We start from the raw sequence: 19,561 nt of genomic DNA, 5'->3' as shown, positions 1-19,561 counted from the left end.
CCGATTTACACATACAATATACATACATACGGACATACAGACATTTGTTCAGTTTTCGATTTGAGTCGATTGGTATATAATACTATGGGTCTAAAAGCCTTCTATCAAACCTCGTTTTAGCATTAAATTATAGTCTTTCGGTACAATTTTGTTGTACAAGAAAAGTAATTACATTTTTGCTGTTTTATTCAGCACTGTTCTACTATTTTATTCTTTAGGTTGGAATATCAATAACTTGAGCTCCAAGTATACTGGAAACCATCATTATTAGAACATACCTTAATATGTTTTTGGATACGTCATGATTGTGTTGGTGTTGCAGGTTCAATGTACTGGGCCTCATCGCAACAGGGTTTGTTAGTTGCAGGATTAAAATAACGATGATAGAAATGTACATTACATCCGAAAGCGCTGCTAATCCGTTTTCCTTTATCGTTCAGATACCAGGAAAACATTGTATACTCTCTGTGTTCGGGATGTACAGGAAAACATATCGACTATGCGTTTACTCTTAAAAATTGTTACTCTTTGCGGCTCTACCTAAAACAGTTAGAAAATGATAGATAAACAAATATTGTTTAAAATGTTTTAAAGTAATTAATTCTCGACACACAGATGAAGCCAGGTGGAGTTTGATCATATTTTTTTTCTTATGAAGCTTGAAACATACCATATGTGGTTGATGAAACATTGAGTATAGTGTGATTGCGTCAACGACCGGTTGAAGGTAAAATAAATCAATAGAGACTATGCATTTGTCCAAGAAAGCTTCCGAATTTTCCGTAGCTATTTTAAATCCTTACACTTCAATCGCACTAATGAAATCATTTCACACAGTTGTATATAATTTTCAGACCAGGGTAGTATCACGCAAAGCATCAGCTACTATTGCCCATTGCTATAGCTTCGTCGTCATCATCGTAAATAAACTGTCTGATATGTGTCTTGCATGGTTGTTTCAAATGATTCCGTGATCAGGGTTCTGTAGTACTTACATATAAGCCCAAATGTTATTGTAATGGCTTCCAACTAAACTGGGATTAAAAAGGTTTTCAAACAACTTGAGTTTGCTTAGTGAGCACATCGAAGTATGATGTTATTATTTCACTTTTCATCTGCAGTAAAGATGCTGACAGAAGAAGAACGCAAAAATGTCTTTCACTTTGAAACTGGTCTTATAGGAACTGCCTGTAAGACGAAGGAAGCAGTTTCCCATAGTAAACGTAGAATATGAATGAACTCATCAGAACATGACAACTACATTGATTTTTGTTCTTCCCATACCAAACATCCACGTGCTGACTCACATTATTGCATATTGTGTCGCATACTGAGAGAGTGTAGGTCCAGCTTCATATTGAAACTCGTTAATCGTTTGGCTGTTCCTATGTATTGATTGAAAAATAGACGTCATACTCTTCATTCAGCACAACCTAGACTAGATGTCAATGTGGAAAGTGTGAGGAAAAAATATGATTTTTTTACAGACACAGTAAAGTTTTCCAGAAAATGAGTCAATTATTTTGGAAATAGTATGAACATTTGTTTTTTTTTATCACACAACATTGAACACTTATTATTTATATTATTTTCCTCCAGGTCGATTATTTCCGTTCTTTATTTTTTTTTATCATTTTTTGACCCTTCCTTCGGAAGTGTCTATAATTTCACTTTGTATGCGTTACGCAGGTGTGTTACGGTATTGATCTATCAAGAAATCTCGTGAATTATTCAATAAAATGTATGGTATTTTAAACAAATACACTTTGACATTGAAAATATAATTATAACAAATAATATGACATGGAATTATGCCTATTTTTCTGATTTGTTTCAAAGAAACAAATGATTTTAATTTAGGAACATATAGAAGCATGCACAAGAAAATCTTCTCAGAAAAGCAAAAAACGTAAAAATTGAAAGGGATTTCAAAAATTTCTTCACTGGAAGCTAGATAGCAAATGTGAGCATGATTTGAGACACTAATAGATCACTTGTATGCATGTATGTGTGCGTATGTGTGCAAATTCTGAAATTTACTACCATAAAAATCTCGCTCATTTTTAAGGTATTTTACAAGTTTAGTTTTACCAAATTAGGCATCCATAAGGCGAAATATATGTTATTATTGAACGCTATTGAGTTTCGCTCAGATCAATGACTGATTTAGTTAGTTCTGGATTAATTAATATCGAGGTCTCTGGAAATTACGAGTACAATATATTAAACCACCGTTACGATAGTTACTAACCATGTCACAATAGTTATTCAATCCGACGAGCGCCTTATAGATAGGCAGCATAAAGCACAGTACGTTATCATTCGTTAAGATGTCATTCAACCCATGACATCCGCCTTTGGGTAGGCAATTATTTTGTCAGCTTCACGGTAAATCACCGTGGGAAGCTGAGTAGTTTTATCTCGGTTTAAATACTGGAGTCTGGAAAAAAATCCTTATAACTAAAGCCCCAAACGCAATACAACGGAAACGGAAAATTTGACAGTTAGCCCATATATTTTCTGTCAAATTTGCCGTTTCCGTCGCCGTTCCGTTGTATTGCGTTTGGGGCTTAAGGAAGGGTCAAAATCTCACTGTAGGTGGATTAATCTGGGTTTTTTATTTAGCTTATGCTACGATTAGACTAGGCAAGTGAATTGAGCAAGTCGCTTGAATCGAACGCGAATTGAACGTGTAAACACCTTAATTCAATTCACTTGAACGAAAAGAAAGTTGAACATGTTCAACTTTTGGCAAGTCAATTGAATTCAACTGAGTTGTTCAATTCACTTGCCCTGTCAAAACGTAGCATTACATCTAAACAGATAACACTGAATCATCAACTTGACCCTACAATACAGAGACCACATCTCTTCAGCCGCGGTTGTGCAGCACGCTCGCCAAATCGATTTGTAGCTAACCTATGTGCAGGGCCGGATTTAGTAGGGGGCGGCGGCGGTATGCTGTGGCGCCGGGTAGAGATGTCGTAAAATCCCGATTAATCGATTAGTTACTAATCGATTACTCTTGATTCTTGTCGATTATTGAATCGATTAATCATTGTATTGTAATCGATTCAAAATTAATCGATTATCACAACGATGAATCGATTAATCGAAATAATCAATTAATTTTCGACATCCTTATGATGTCGTAAAATTCTGATTAATCGATTAGTAACTAATCGATTACTCACGATTCCTCTCGATTATTGAATCGATTAATCGTTGGGTAATAATCGATTCAAAATTAATCGATTATCACAACGATGAATCGATTAATCGAAGTAATCGATTAATTTGCGACATCTCTAGCGCAGGGTCCCCACAAATCTTATGAACCAAAAACAACCTTTTTTTGTACATTTTGGGGCCCCAAAAGCTGTCAGCTCCGGCTCGCTGCACTCCACGCTTTCTTGTGCATGCCGAGTTGGAAGCGTCTTTTCACGGTTGCTTTATGGTATTCTTTCGACATGCCCTGTCCATCGTGCCAGCTTTAGCTACCTACCTTCTGGATACTGGGTTCGCCGTAGAATTGGGCGAGCTCGTGGTACATCCCAAGATTTTTTTTATGTACAGGTTATCCGACTTCGTCAGTAGATGGGAATAACCAGCGCGGGGAGGAAACATACATTTTCAGTGCAAAACGTAAACAAACGAGCATAAATTCCATACAAAAATCCAAGACGGCTGAGTTGGGGATATTGACAAGTCGGATAACCTGTACATAAAAAAATCTTGGTACATCCTTCGTCACCACACACTGTTGCACGGCGCCAAAGATGGGCCTAAGCACGCGTCTCTCAAATATCCCGCGTGCTTGCAAATCCTCTTCGTGCATAGTCCAAGTCTCATGTCCGTACATAGAGGACCGCCGGTCTAATGAGCGTTCATTATACATTTAGTGCGGCATATGATACGTTTAGTGCGGGTATGAATCTCTTTTGTTTTTTTTTTTAACTTTGGATAAACACCGAGGAATGAGATGTGAATACACAAGAGAAGGCGAAATTCCAGTTCCGTGAAATGGATTCCATTATTTCCATCAACTAAAATTTATTTGCATTTATTTTAATGCATAGCATCAATTTATGGGTCTTTAAAAAGGGGAAATACAATATCAAAAAGTGTGTCTCACAATTTTCGACCACATATGAACATTAATTGATGGACAAAACATATGAATTTAACCGAACACAGTTATTGATCTGGGTGGATGAACGCTATAATCGTACAAATGTTATTAAAACAAACTCGTCGTAACTACCAGGGTCAGGAGACACTTGGAGAAGGGGGTTTAAAATTCGGCCCTACGGCCCAAAATTGGGACCTTCCATAAGCAAAGATTTATTGATGTTGGCTTGACTAAAGTGCCTGCATTATACAAGTGGCGCAATATTCCTACCTTTAAGAACCTTGTGCTCGATTGGAACAACTGATTTGACAGCAAACGCGCTGTTCCAATTTCGACACTGTGTCTCTTTGTTATGAGTGCAGCCTCTTTAGGCTTGACATGTCGGGGGCAGAGTCAAAGTTCGCCGAACTTGTTTGAGCGTTTGTAGTGAAGTGGCACAAACCCCCATAATTTTTTTTTATGGTTGGTGTTTAAGTTGGCGCTTCGGTTTTTCGTGTGTGATATTGCTGGTCGAATAAATTGAGTGTTCGCATCGCAGTTGGTAGAACATGGTACATGCTTGACTAAACTAGAGGTGGAGTCAATGTTGGTCAAACTGCTTGATTGGTGTGTACGCTGCATTACGTTGGGATATAGATACTCATAAGTACACTCAGAAATAGACCAAACCTTTTTTTATTTCTTTATTATCGAGACTTTCAGAAAAGACCAAACCTGTAGTACCATACAAACAAATAATTTTTCATATTTTCAAAGTTTTTACTAAGCTAGTGTAAAGAAGTAATTTATGCAAGATTAAATCGTTACACGGCGAGGATATGGAGGTTATACTATTCGAGTATAAACTGCACGTAAATGAACGTGGGGTCAACCAGGAGAAACGCAGTTAGCATAGATTTTCCTCAGAGTGTAGTGTGTGTAAATCTGGTCATATTGGCAGGCTCAGTACAACACTGAAGCTGACAATATGACGTCCCTAATCCCGAATCCCAAGACAGACATCTTTTCGTGATGCATTACGGAGTAAAATCTGAAAAGGCCTCACATTAAATTTGAGAAATATCTGAATAAAAAACGACTACTTTATTTCTTCTCAATCTGGATGTAAGTTTGACCAATGACCACATGTGCTTAACTGTTGTATGCCCATAGACTGGCCCAGGAAACAAAAAGTTGTTGAATTCGATCTAAAAAATGGTTCTGATTGCTCGATTCAGCTCAGAATTGCAAAAAGGGCAGTTGATATGTTAAAGAACATTTGTATAGAAGATTGTATGATGATTAAATGAACTTTCATATATTTTTCGGTTGATTCGTTTCGATCGATAAATCCAAAAATACACAATCTAGCTCCTAATTAATCAGCCGAAAGCTAAGTAAAATTTCATTTAATCATCTGAGCTCAATCGAGCAATCACTGCAGGATTGGTTCGCTCTAAGGAGTATTCAAGAGAAGGTGTTAAAACTTCTCTTTCTCGATCTGTTGTTTGAGTGTATCGTGCAGAAATACACTTTCTCTTTGTATGAAAGAGCGTGCGTCATACCCATCTTCATCACACAAGCCCACAAGTGTAAAGAGTGCAGGAAAATGACAATTTTCTGTTTATCAAAATGCATACATTTAGGCATGTAAATAAGTTGCTTTGAGCGCCTAAATATAGACCTTTTTTATACACCTTAGCAAAACACATGCGACCGAAAATATTCTCACTCTTTATCGATCATGTTTCTCTCGGCTTTAATCACACGGACGTGTAAACGCTCTCGAGTGTGAATCAATACACTAAGTGTAAGTAAGTGTAAGTAATAAAGAAGTCTTCTTTTTGCTTGTGAAATCTCTGCACATTGAAATGTGTGTGTGAGAAACGGTCAAGCCAACCAACCAATTTCCAGATCGAATGAGTGATGGAGATGCATTTTCCTATATATTTTGGCTGAATTCCCCATATAAACTTCAAATAAAATGCGCCAGCTTTTGCAACAAGCGATTGAGCATCCTGGGGGTGCACCGTGGAATTCGACAACATTTTTTCTCCTATCTATAATATATTTAATTATTTATATAGTTAAAAGTTTTATTGAAAAAAAAGTTGTAAAAGGAATGCAAAATGTTTGCAACAACAAACATAATGTTTTCTTGCGGTTCTTCTCGTGGGATCTGCCAGGCTTCTACCCGTATTTCGAATATTTTTCAAATATAGTTCATCGATATACATACCGTTGGTTTATTTACGTACCTGCTTTATTCATAAGACTTGTTGATTGTGTCTGTCTGCGCATGCTTGTCAGGTCGATCTGCCTTAACGTGGCTAGGGAAGTGAAATCTATCGAAGTGTTTTGTCCTGATATCACTACTGTCGACAGTAAGGGATGTCAGTGTGAAAGAGATGATTGCAGATTTTTCTATACTATCTTCCTTCGACTGCCAAAATGCTTCTCACAAACCCATCTTTGCAAGTATGTGGATTTCTTTCAAAGTGGGCAAAGGAGTTGCGTGATGTCTCAGATTTGAAAATGTTATTATTTTAATCGTAATAATCAAAATATGTTTACATTTGTAAACGTCCTAACAATGGTGTGATAGATCCTCAGACTGTGAAGTGATGGATATCAATCAGAATAGTGAGTATTTGCTCTTGGGGAAACAGCATAAAGCAAAACAGTGATCGCTGTTAATTAAAACAAAGAGGTGATCTACTAATTGTACATAATATGACAATAGTTACGAATAACATCAATACAATTATTTAAGTGATATCGTGATTTCTAGGAATGCAAATAGTTAGCAATAAATGATAAACAAAGGCTTATATAGATAATAACGAAAACAAATTGATTATAATATCTTCATGTCAACAACTGGTTGAGATGGTTGGATTCACCCGGTTTTTGACTGAGCACATATGAATCAATTATGTTTATTTTGTGCTTTTCTCACTGGGAATTATTTATGCTAGATTTTAATTTTATCTGAACCTAAATTAGTGAAACTAATGCTCTGTTCATAACATATAACAGCCTATTTATAATGTACAGAATGATTGACCTTCAAAGATTCCTTGCCAAGCTTTTTTGACATGTGTCATTCAGTTTTGTAAGTGAAAGAAGAATTTAGAACATCGATTTTGAAAAAATATTCTTGATTCATTCAAAACAATATGTATTTGATTCTTGTCAAGGTTCGTTTCTTGTGCACAGCGTAGCATTCTACTTGCCGAAACGATATACCATCACATCACCAATAGAGATGATGGCTTTCAATTAAATAATGCCGATATGCTCGCTAAGTTGAATGGCAGGTAGATCTAGTGTAGTGGCACGGAGAAAAAGAAGTGAAGAATCTTGCAATGTGACGTAAGCGACTCAACCGGTTCAAACAGGATTTTTTTAATTTGTCGTCCATGAAACATTGCAAAGACGGTTTGTTTACACCGAAGTAGTTAATTGCTGCTTACGTCACATTCCAGATTATGGTATTGACCGATCTATCAAAGTTTCAAATACAACTTTATTTCTCAGTTTATTATTGATTTTCTTTTTCGCAAAAATATAACTTTATTTCTTGTTTTTGCGTCAAAACGTCAAAATATAAATCCTAAAAAATAGTAAATAAAAAATAGTAAATAAAAAATAGAGTCCTTTCTGAAACTTCGTGAAAACGAATTTATAACATTACCAATACCATGGAAGTTTGATACTGGTATTTTTTAATGGAAATTGCGGAAACATACAACAACGCGTTTATAAATGTTTTGTCTTGCATATCCAACAAAGTCGTATGAAAGGCGGGAATGCTTACTACAAAAGCTATTTGCTGAAAAATTCATTGTTCCGTTTTTCATCTCACTGAACATATATTTATCTCATCGCAAAACAAAGAGATACAATCTCGTCGCTTCTTTTTGCTAACCATGCGTGCTTACCGCACAAAAAAAAATTACAAAAATGTTAAACAAATCAAGTTCTTTTTCGTTGCTTTGTTTTCGATGGAATGAATATGGAAGCTATGAGATGAACTGCCGAACCGTTTCCCTAGATTCTATTTGTACCACCACTCTTCAGGTTATGTGTGCACTAATAAACATCATGATTTTTGGATTTGGATTTTTGCCCATAAAAATGTGTGGAATTTTTGCAGTGTAGTAAATACATTAAATATACATAGGGTAAATCACTACTTGGGCCTATGGACCCGATTCCCGGCTCACTGCGCATAAAATTTATGATTTATACTGTTTGGAAGCCGTAGGTTTATGATTGATAATTTTAAAGAAAGGCTCTTTTTTATCTCGCACAATACTCAATATTTTTCAACCATTCGTTTCACTCCCAATTGACCCAATTATAGAAAATAAATATGTAGATTTAAAACTTTCGCTCTTCACTGAGCCGGGGTGATTCTTTACACTTTAATAACATCATCGAATAAACACCTACCTGAAAATTGTCACAGCGCTCGATACAACCATTGTTTGAAGCTGTTAATCACAACACAATAATGCTAAACTCCCGCACTTTAATCTTTTCTATTTGTTCGTATCACTAGAACTTACATAAACATACTAGAATACATTTAAAAACGTATCCTCAAACCGAACAAAAAATCACCTCGGCCCAAGAACTTTTAGCCGCACCGTGCTGCCAAAAAGCCAGGAGCCTTTTTTAGTATGAAAATAATCCTTCATCGTTAACAGGAAGACTGTCTAATACGTTGACGTTATCATGTTACTTACAATTCTCTCGATTTCAAAAAGAGAAAACAATATTGTTTTTAAGTATTTGGAAGGAATTTGGATGAGTAAATATATCTTCTCAACCAAATAAAAAAGATTATGGAAAGAACCATCTGGCATTACGTTGTCGTAGAACGAGCATATTTTTGTTTATGTCGCATTTCCTACCGCCTCGAGAGAGAGAATTGGATTAAGATTTTAAGAGATTGAGTAAAATATTGCGTATGGGTATGCCGGATAAGCCATCGCTGTGACTGAAATGAGTGCTGCACCTTGTTAATTTAAATCGAATTAAAGCTTTTTCAATCGATGTTTAGCAAGAATAGCTCTTTTTCAACAATGGTGAACCCCATTGCAGTATTACACGGCCCACAAAATTTAGGAAATGTCTCCTTGTCATAAATATCAATTAAATAATGCAGTCGTCCGCATGTTAGGCCAGGAATGGGGTAGGAAACCCTAATTTTCAATTTCTTTTTTTTCCGAAGGTAGTGGCAATGCATATTAACTAATACAAAAACATGAAAAAAATGATGAAAAAAATGCGATCTAGACCCCAAAGTGTTTTTTCACCTCTCTTATATGATTTTTCAATGCATTTTGTGATGCACGAGAAAGGCATCATCGGCGCTAGTTGGATTAATTTGGATTTTTTTTATTAAAACTCAGCAAACCCGACGAACTTCGTTTCACCTAGAATTGATCTATGCGTTGATTAGTTCTCGAGTTATGCAGAAATTTATGTTTCATTTATATGGAAGCTCCCCTTTCCTAATGGGGAGGGGTCTCGAACCATGTCAAGAACCTTCCCTGGCCCCAAAAACCTTTGCATACAAATTTTCACGCTGATCGGTTCAATAGTTAAAAGAAGAAGAAGAAGATAGATTTAAGATTTATTTGCGATTAAATAGTGCAGATTAAATATGTTATAAGTTTTTGCCTTATGTGTTGCGATTTCGAATTGTTTTAAAATATGTTTTAAGATTCTGGCGAGACATTGTAAAATCAATAGATTCACAGTGTTGATTATAAATGTACATTACTCGATTTATAGGTCTCAGTTTGGCATAATTTGTGAATCAGTACGTTGCGGAACGATATCATTTACGAATAAAACCATTGCATTTTCAAAATTTGTTTATACTTCCTCGGGTATTTTCCGGTAGTCGTTCCCTTCACTGCCAATTCCTTTGTGATTTTAACCTTCCTGGACTCTCATGGTCCTGGATCACTCACACAGTCCCGCTGCTCTTATAAACGACAATTTTGCTTTTATCGAAGGCCTTTGTACAACGGTTTTAGTCCCGGAAAGTTAAGATGATCATCATTACCCCACAGACGTTTCACTTAGAACAAAATGCAATCAAAATCATCGTCACGGAAGCATTATCGCCCAGTGCTAAATGCAGTGTGTGTGGTCAAACGGCAATCAGATGGCGGTAGTGTGCAAACGTCAAACACAAGCAAATCCGATGGAAGCGCCATCGGTGGCCGATTGACCACCTACAAAATTTTGAATCCACCGTTAAAAAGGTGAACGATGGAACATGTGTTGAGTGAGACGTCTGTTTCTCTGTGATTACCCCTTATGAGATGGCATTGTACTTTCTTGCTGTGCGGTTCTATTTTCTCTTTGATGAAGGAAGTTTGTAATACTACCCGAAGCTATTTATTTTCAACAGTGCTTCTCAGCACTATTTGTACCTACTGATCCCGTTACGATCTTTGTTTGGACCCGTGCCTTCGTTTTACGTTGGACCCGTTTGCGGAAGTGAAATTCCGACAAGTGATGTTAATCCCACAAGGACACCGTTCTGGGAAAAAACTCTTAGAAGGTCACTTCTCAACACTCAGCAAAGCGCATCAATAAAAAACAAGAGGAAGGGGGAGTCTATGAATTCTCCACTTCCTTGTAAGAAACAAGGTTTCAAGACCGTTCTGCCAATGCGCGGAAAAAATAGAAGGAAGCTGGAGACTTCAAATATTACTTCTAACTTCAAATATTACTTCTATTGAAAATAATTATGACGAACTGAGCAATCAGTTCGATTTGATTCATGACGAAATTGAGTAAATCGAATCTACCTCTAGCCTAGGTGATGCGATTCATGCGAAGAAGCAAAGGAATCCGCCAATAGTGGTTTCTGTTGCCGAGTTTTCTGGCTTTATGAATGAGATTTTGAGTAACCTGTAACTGTTTGAAAATATTATTTTAAACAAAATGATGGTTCATATTAACGACAATTCTATTTTTTTTATGTTTATTAAAGACTCTTTAAATGTTATTCGAGTCTTGGTTGTTCAATTATTCTATTTTTGCTAATGAGCAATTTGGCAATCATCAGTTTTTAAGAGCTACTAATTTAATTAAACTCAACAAATCTGAAGGATATTCGACTGGAGTTGCTCTTCTTGATATAGAGAAAGCATTTGACAGTGTTTGGCATGAAAGTTTGATTGCAAAACTGATGAATTTTAATTTTCCTCTGTGTATTATTAAACTGATCCAAAATTATTTATCAGACCGCTTACTGCAGGTAAACTATCAGAATTCGAAATTCGTCACTATGAATGGAGTTTCAATAAATTGGTCTAACGAAGCTAAATATTTAGGACTTGATCAAAAATTAACTTTTAAAAATCACATTGAAGGCATTTTTTTTTATTTACAAACAAATTTTTAGACCAGAAAGAAGGTGCTTCATAGGATTGCAAATAAAATTTTGAAAATGATTCTGAAGTTGCCTCCGAGGTATAGTAACAATGAACTTCATAGAATTTCTAATATTAAGACATTGCAACAAATGTTCATTAAAATAATTTCCAATTTTTGGACAAAAATCGTATTGCAACGATAAGTCCCTTGTAGGCTCAGCATAAATTAGGTTAAATTTAGTTTAAGTTTAATACATTGGAGTCCTACATGGAAAAATCATATCTGCCAAAAGCTATTGAAATGTATTAATAATGACTAAAAATGTATCATAGCAAATAAGGATGATAGTATTAAGAAAACACCTAATCTAACAAATGAATACATGTATTAGTTAATTAGAAAATAAAAACAGTTAAAAAAAATCATTACCCCTTATGAAGACAGCTACCGTTGCCATGTTATTCACATGAGTACATCGATTGCATTAGCCGTAGGTATGACGCGCGGCTACAAAGCAAACCCAAACCCATGATGAGGGTGGCTGGGTTCGATTACCGGTGCTGGTCAAAGCAATTTTCGGATTGGAAATTGTCTCAACTTCCCTGGGCATTAAAGTATCATCGTGCTAGCCTCATGATATACGAATGCAAGAATAGTAACCTGGCCTCGAAACCTCACGGTCAATAACTGTGGAACTGCTTAATGAACACTAGGCTGCGATGCGGCTCTGTCCCAGTGTGGGGATGTAATGTCAATAATAAGAAGAAAAAGACATCGATTGCAAGAATTATAATTTGAATCAAAAATCATCTATGTGAACTTGTACTCTTTACCGTGTTCTGCGTCAAATTAATGCTGCTGAAGTTGCCTTTCTCCTTAGTGCAGAAGATGTCAGTGTAGGATTGAATGCTACAGTCAGGCTACAGTCAGCAACAGTCGTTATGTATTCCTTAACAAGTTCACCGTCCCAGTTTGGCAAGATATCACAAACAACAAAATCCACTGTTGTACCACTAATTTGAATCATTAATAGAAATATAAACTTAATTAGCGCCATGCCTTTAAAGCTTTTACAACTTCTGTTTTCTTCCTGGTCCAATGTAAAAATCATATTTCAAGAATGCTTGGTCACTTAGTATCGTTCCAGATAGAATACGATCTGAAACGACATTCTACACAGCAGTATTTTCCTGTGGTCAACAAAAAACTTCTCTAGCCAATCTTCAAATTCTAATTCCCAGCCAGTTGGTTGTCATATTCCAACCCGACCACATAAGCGAAGAGAGATCGCCACTCGAGTTCAGTTCATTCAAAGTTTATTCCCTAACTATGTATGTAGATGATAAAAGAGGGTTCGAAAAGAAGGCAGTGTGGTGGGGACCTCTTGAATTTGAAACCTCTCAATCGATTTCAACCAAATAAGGGATACATGTTCGCTGTTCTAAGGAGACGGTTATAGGGAGTAGGAGTGTTATTGCGAATATACTCTTTTACCAATATAGTTCACTCTAGCGGATTTGCAGAGACAATGCAGGTGCGCCGCAGTGTCACAAAAGGCAAGCAATATAGTGAAGTGACATTCCGAGGGGTGCTAAAACGTACAATTCAATATGCAGTATAACATGTCGAAATAATATGCTAGAAATTATCCCATGACCCCATTTTGATATCTGAGTTTGAAAATAAAATTTGAAAAATGTGATTCAAATTTTATGAAATTGTAAAATGTAAGGCGCTAGTCACCTTTTGTGACACAAGATGGTGTGAATGTGCTGTCTCTTGCCTAATATATGGGGATTCACCGAACCGGTGACAAGCGTGGTGTCATCATCATCAATGGACATAGTCCGCTGTCATTATTGAAACGCAGTATGAAAAAAAATTATAGCCCGGGACATCCTGGCTACGATCCGGCAATGGGCTAAGCAATAGGATGTCCATAGCCTGGGATTCACAAAGTGGACTTTATTGTTAATATTTGGTTATTGGTAAAAGTGGAAGAAGTGGCAGGAATTATGAAACGAGTAGAAGTTTGCCAATTGAAGGCAGAAGAAAGATGAAAGAGGAAGGGGTATTGCTCAGAAAACGGACAATTCAGTGAAACTTCTGACCTCCTGAACTCATTCCAACCACATTTTGTAAACACTCATTCTCTATCCTGATGGGAAAAAAGGAAGTTAAGAAAAAAGGATGAAGGAAGAAAAAATAGGAAAATTTAGGAGAGAGGAGAAGGAGAAAAAAGAAGGAAAAAGGAGATGGAGGAAGGAGACAAGAGAAGGATATAGGTACGAGGAAAGAAGGAAACAACGAAGAAGAAATGGGAAAAGAAAAAAGAACAAAGGAAAGAGGAGTGAAGAGAGAGCCTATGTACCGTGACCCGAGAGTTGCGTTTTTCAACCTATTGTAGTATCAGGCCAAACGGCATTCGGCCACCAAGTAAGACACAGAGACAAACTGTTACAGCAACCATATTGAGAAACTAATCATAGTACACACATCGAGTTGCATATATCTGCTTATGTGTGTATGGTGCTGTAATTAGACATTTCAATTGCATTATATACTTTACAATCCCGATTAAAGCCGGGTATATAAAGCTTGTTCTGTATATAATCGGAGCATATATAGATTCTGCAAGGTTTTATTACAAAAAATGTAAACTTTTCATACAGATACCGTATTGCAATATGTCAAAATTGTTAGATTTTATTATAATTATTGTATTGAAGGAATGAAGGAATGCATCACGCCTGCTAAAACGGATCATTTCACTAATTTCTCAAAATAGCATTCCGCTCCAAGAAATGTTGAAAATCAATTTGGGGGCAATTTATTGTTTACACATGCAAGAGTATCCATAGTTCTATGTGTTGAACGTCAATTAACTGTTAATTTACGAAGGAGGACAAAAGAAAACCTATGGTGATTATAATGCATGATTCAACTCAGTCATGATTTCTTAGGTGCTTAATTGGGTGCGTTTCAACTCACGATTGATTTGAATCGTGCATGAGTTTTGAGATTTTGAGATTTTCCCAACAATGTGCAGAACTACATTAAAATAGGACATCCGCTGGTTAAGTGTCACCCAACCGGCGATTGTAAGATTTTCTTACAATTTTGTATAAGAATCTACCAAAACATGTATAAGAACTGGGCATATGCGAAATTGTTAGATTCTTATACAAAAAATGTAAGAAAAGCTTACAAAATTGTACAAGTTAGATTCTTATACAATATTTGTATAAGAATCTAGCTATTTAGCATATGCCCAGTTCTTATACAGGTTTTGGTAGATTCTTATACAGAATTGTTAGAAAATCTAACAATCGCCGATTGGGTGTACTATTAAGCGTGTAAAGTTACATTTTCGTTATTCTTTTAATGTTAGAAGCAACTCATGATCTACTGGCATGATGCAAAATTTTACAAATATTTTTTCTTCAATTTTAGGACATTTTGATCACATTTGGTTGGTATTGTTTTACCAACTCATGGAACCACTTATCACAACTTATGTACATATGCAACGAACCTTGTAAAAAAATCGGCTTTATCGTCGGACAACGACTCTTCTAGACGATCTTCATGATGTCATCTTTCCAACGACAGTGAGCGTGTGTGAAACTTTCAAACTTTCTGCTGAATATTCGAAAAATTACTTATAGGAAGCCACTTTTCTTATAGAATTATTGTTTTATTTTATTAATAGCATTAATCCGTCTTCGTTTCTTTGTAATGGCTTTTATGGAACAGCTTCTATCATTTCTCCTCTGCTATGCTTTGTTCATGATTATGTCATGACTTTTTGTTGTGATCGTTAAGCTCGCCAAAAATATGTATTTATGTCTTTATTCATACAATTTCATATGTTCTGTGTCCGCTCTTTTTTGTAGGTGGTATGCATTTCTAAGTATGCATTTCTAAGTTACTGGTTTTGCGCAACTGCAACAGGTGCAAGAAAAAATACCCTAATATTTTACGCACAAGTTTCCATGTAGCAATTTCAGTTAATCACAAATCGTTTCGAATGTTATTCAAATCAGTAATTAAGGATATTTTATAATAGATAGGTGTATAATATACGGTCATTATGCCTGATAACAAAGATCCTACACATAACATGTAAGTGAACGTAGAACTCAGCGGTATAGAGGTGATCTTCTCCAGAATATAAGGTGAAATTTGCGTTATTTGTTTGGATGATGCTCATGAACAAAATCAGTGTAAAGGTACAAGATGGCGGCATTAGTAAAAGTATTATGTCTGGGAATTTATATACCTACAGCATCGTATTGATCGATTTCTTGAAAATCTATTTCTTTATTTTATATCTATATATCTATATCTTTATTTAGATCTATATTCAGAAAAGTGCCATATAGAGTATCTGTTTCAGTATTAATAACATGCCCCTATATCATTAACATCCGCAAAACAGGCAACTTAGACTCAATTTGTGTCGTGTTTTGTTGTTATCCGGCGTGCTCACTGGTCAATGCTGAAAAAAATCACAAAAATGAGAAATAAAACAATTTGCGCACCAATTCTTCGTTTTCGAATGGTATTGATTTGGGTACATGGTATGAATTCAAGGAGCAGTTCCCCTAATTATATAACTTATATAACTTATAACCTTATAACACCAACTTATCAGATTGTATCAACCCACTGTTCTAAGTGATTATCAAATTAAGCTATCAGTAATCGAAGGATTCAAGAAAAAAATATTTGTGCTGGCAAAAGTGATACTAACGTAGTTTTCTTGGATATTAAGGGCGCTTTTGATTCTGTTTCCATAGAAGTACTGTCGGAAAATCTGCACAGTAGTGGATTATCCGTTATTTCGAATAATTTATTGTACAATTGGTTGTCAGTAAAACATATGAACTTTACTCTCGGCACTCTGACAACTTCCAGAAATAGCTACATGGGCCTTCCCCAAGGTTCATGTTTAAGTCCCTTGCTTTACAATTTCTATGTTAAAGATATTGACAATTGTTTGGAAGGACATTGCACGCTTAGACAACTTGCAGATGATGCCGTGATCTCCCTAAGAGGTTCATGTGCAAATGTCCTGCAAAGACCATTGCAAAATTCCCTAAATAACCTGACTGTTTGGGCCAGACATTTAGGGATCGAGTTCTCTCCGCAAAAAACTCAATTGGTAGTGTTTACTAAGAAGCGGTTCCCAGCTCAACTGAAACTAAAGCTGTTGAAAGATGACATAAACCAATCTTTATCTTCTAAATACCTTGGGGTCTGGTTTGATTCCAAGTGTACCTGGAAAAGCCATATTTATTATTTGTTAGAGAAATGCCGAAAAAGGATCCAATTTCTCCGTTCTATCTCCGGAACTTGGTGGGGCGCTCACCCGGAAGACCTCATCAAACTATATAAAACGACTATTCTCTCTGTTTTAGAGTATGGCTCTTTCTGCTTCTCCTCAGCAGCTGAGTGCCACCTAAACAAATTGGACCGAATTCAATATCGTTTTTTGCGTATTGCTCTTGGCTGTATGCATTCAACGCATAACATGAGCCTGGAGGTGCTTGCTGGAGTCACTCCTTTAAAACACCGTTACTGGGAGCTCTCACTTAGAATACTGATCAAATGTGGAACAAGTAACACACTTGTATTAGAAAACTTCGATAATATGCTTGAACTGGCTCATCGTTCAAGATACCTGCGAGTCTATCTCAACTACATATCGTCAGATCTCTGTCTTCCATGTTATAATCCACCTCGAGTTCACTTCGTCAACGACAGTTCCTCTATTGAATGCGATCTGTCCATGAAACACGCTATTTAAGGAATACCACATCATCTTCGACAAATATCTATCCCTTCCATTTTTTCTGAAAAATATGAACATGTCAATTGCAATAACAGATATTTCACTGACGGTTCTCGCATTAACGGATCCACTGGCTTCGGTGTTTTCAACGTAAGTTCAACCAACTTTCCGAAAATTTCATGAACCGTGTTCGGTTTATGTTGCTGAGCTGGCAGCAAATAATTTCGCTTTGGGGATAAATTCCGATCAGCCCGTAGACCATTATTTCATCTTCTCGGATAGTCTTAGTTCTATCGAGGCACTCCGGTCGATGAAACCTGTTAAGCACGCATCTTACTTTCTTACAACTATGGAAATGAGAAGGCGGACTCGCTAGGAAGGTGAAGTTTGTGATAGACAAATCTCGAATAACGAGTTTTTCCCATTAGTCCGTCAGAGTACTCTTCAAAATTGTCAAATGATTTGGTCACACAATGAACTTGGACGGTGGCTATTTTCCATAGTTCCTAAAGTTTCTGCGCGAGCGTGGTTCAGAGGTGAGGACTTAAGTCGAGGCTTCATTCGCACGATGTCGAGACTTATGTCCCATCACTATTCACTAAACACACATCTCTACAGAATAAACCTGGTCTATAGCAACCTATGTAGGTGCGGACCCGGTTACGATGACATCGATCACGTAGTTTGGTATTGCTCGGAAAATGACGCCTCCAGAGAGCAACTATTGGATACCCTTGTGGCCCGAGGTAAACATCCCTTCCGGGATATAAGAGGTGTTTTGGGAGATCGCGATGTGATATTTATGCAGGCCATCTATGCCTTCCTTTGCTTGGCTGACATCAAAGTTTAATGCCTATATTCTTCTCTTTCTGTTTCTCTGTACCATGTACCCCGAAGCTCTGGCCATCCGGAAGATGCTCCCTGACGAACCAAAATCGAAAAAAAAAATGGAAAATTACCACGATAAGCCACATGGGGGGGGGGGTGTTGCTCTCGAACCACGTGGTTTTTTTACACGAAAAACTTTTGGTAAATAACAATAGCGGTGTAAAAAATACAAATCATTAAAATTTAATGATTTCTCGCTTAACTTTTCAAAAGGACCTAAGTAACATTTTTTCATGAATTAATTTTAATAGTGCAATCAACAGAACAACATGAAAGCTATTGATTGCTGTATTCAAATTAATTCATGAAAAAAATGTTATTAATCATTAAACGCAAAGCGATGCCTACGTAGCGTTTTTTCAACTCAGCGTTGAAAATACGTAGGTGTGCATCGAGAAAAACCGGTAACGCAGCGGTTAGAAAAATCAAAACAGTCCCGTTGGAAAAAAAATGTTAATATTTCATTTTTTTTAACATTCTAATGAATTTCTTCGACAAGTTCTTTCGATCATTCAACATGAAATTCTAAATAAAAAGCTTTTTAAAAACTTAAAAAAACTTAAAAACTAAAGAGATTCTTGCGATATGAAAAAAATGTGTTCCAGTTTCTTCTTGTGTGCAAAGGCTAACAAGAGAGCAGCGCTTGGAAATCGTTTGTTGCGTTACAACCATTTTATCAAAGAATTTTCGCATGCATGATAGCATGCGGTCGGTCTGTATGAATTGTGATCAGGCGCTGGTTTCCCAGGCTTTTGAATAGCTATCACTTTGTCCTGTCGCTACTCCGGAGGCACAATGTGCTACTCCATGAAACAGTTGACCAGGTCAAGTAATCGTCTTTTTGAGATTTTTGGGGATTTTTAAGAAGATTGCATATGATATTATCGCATCCCGGAGCAGAGTTATTCGATGAGAGAATAATTGAAAGATACTTCGAGCATTGAGAATGGTCCATACAAAGAACCACCCAATCTGGACAGACCTTTTTTTCGAAGTTGAATATCTATCTATATTCTTCAGTTTCGTTGGTAGAAATGCGGTGTAAATTTCAACAACTTTTTTCATCTGTGCGTTATATCCATCGAAAGATACGATTTCTACAAAAAGGGGCATTGGAACAGGCAATAAGCACTACATTTACAACATTAATTCGAATTCAACATATTGAATCGAGAAAGGCAATTTGGGTTTTTTCTTTAATATGACGAAACTCTTAAAAATACAAAATCAAGGTTAGCGTGTCTTTGTCAGATTACGGCACCATGCAGTACAGTCATTCCACAGAAAAACAAATATAGCACTCAGAGATTATTCATGATGCCCCTATTTATCTATGCTTTGAATTGAAATATTGT

The 19,561-nt window shown here is 36.4% G+C and overlaps 2 protein-coding genes across 7 annotated transcripts in view; one reads left to right on the top strand and one right to left on the bottom strand.

Annotated features, from left to right (window-relative positions):
* LOC134211811 (uncharacterized) overlaps positions 1-1,231 on the bottom strand; it is a 40,631-nt gene extending 39,400 nt beyond the window's left edge. The window contains exons 1-2 of one of the 4 annotated variants that reach the window (XM_062689081.1): positions 996-1,150; positions 279-540 (exon numbers count right to left, since the gene is read on the bottom strand). In XM_062689081.1, the coding sequence (XP_062545065.1) occupies positions 279-397 (119 nt within the window). In that variant the 5' untranslated portion in view covers positions 398-540; positions 996-1,150. Of the gene's footprint in view, positions 1-278; positions 541-670; positions 943-995 lie in introns of those variants that run through there. The other 3 variants (XM_062689083.1, XM_062689082.1, XM_062689084.1) reach the window with 3 other exon arrangements.
* Positions 1,232-6,513: 5,282 nt separating this feature from the next.
* LOC134211803 (transcription factor HNF-4 homolog) overlaps positions 6,514-19,561 on the top strand; it is a 40,030-nt gene continuing 26,982 nt past the window's right edge. The window contains exon 1 of one of the 3 annotated variants that reach the window (XM_062689057.1): positions 6,514-6,754. In XM_062689057.1, the coding sequence (XP_062545041.1) occupies positions 6,736-6,754 (19 nt within the window). In that variant the 5' untranslated portion in view covers positions 6,514-6,735. Of the gene's footprint in view, positions 6,822-7,409; positions 7,432-19,561 lie in introns of those variants that run through there. The other 2 variants (XM_062689061.1, XM_062689058.1) reach the window with 2 other exon arrangements.

Source organism: Armigeres subalbatus, chromosome 2, assembly GCF_024139115.2.
Source record: "Armigeres subalbatus isolate Guangzhou_Male chromosome 2, GZ_Asu_2, whole genome shotgun sequence".
Taxonomy (NCBI): Eukaryota; Metazoa; Arthropoda; class Insecta; order Diptera; family Culicidae; genus Armigeres; species Armigeres subalbatus.
The sequence above is the reverse complement of the archived record's forward strand: the minus strand, read 5'-3'. Positions and strand labels throughout refer to the sequence as shown.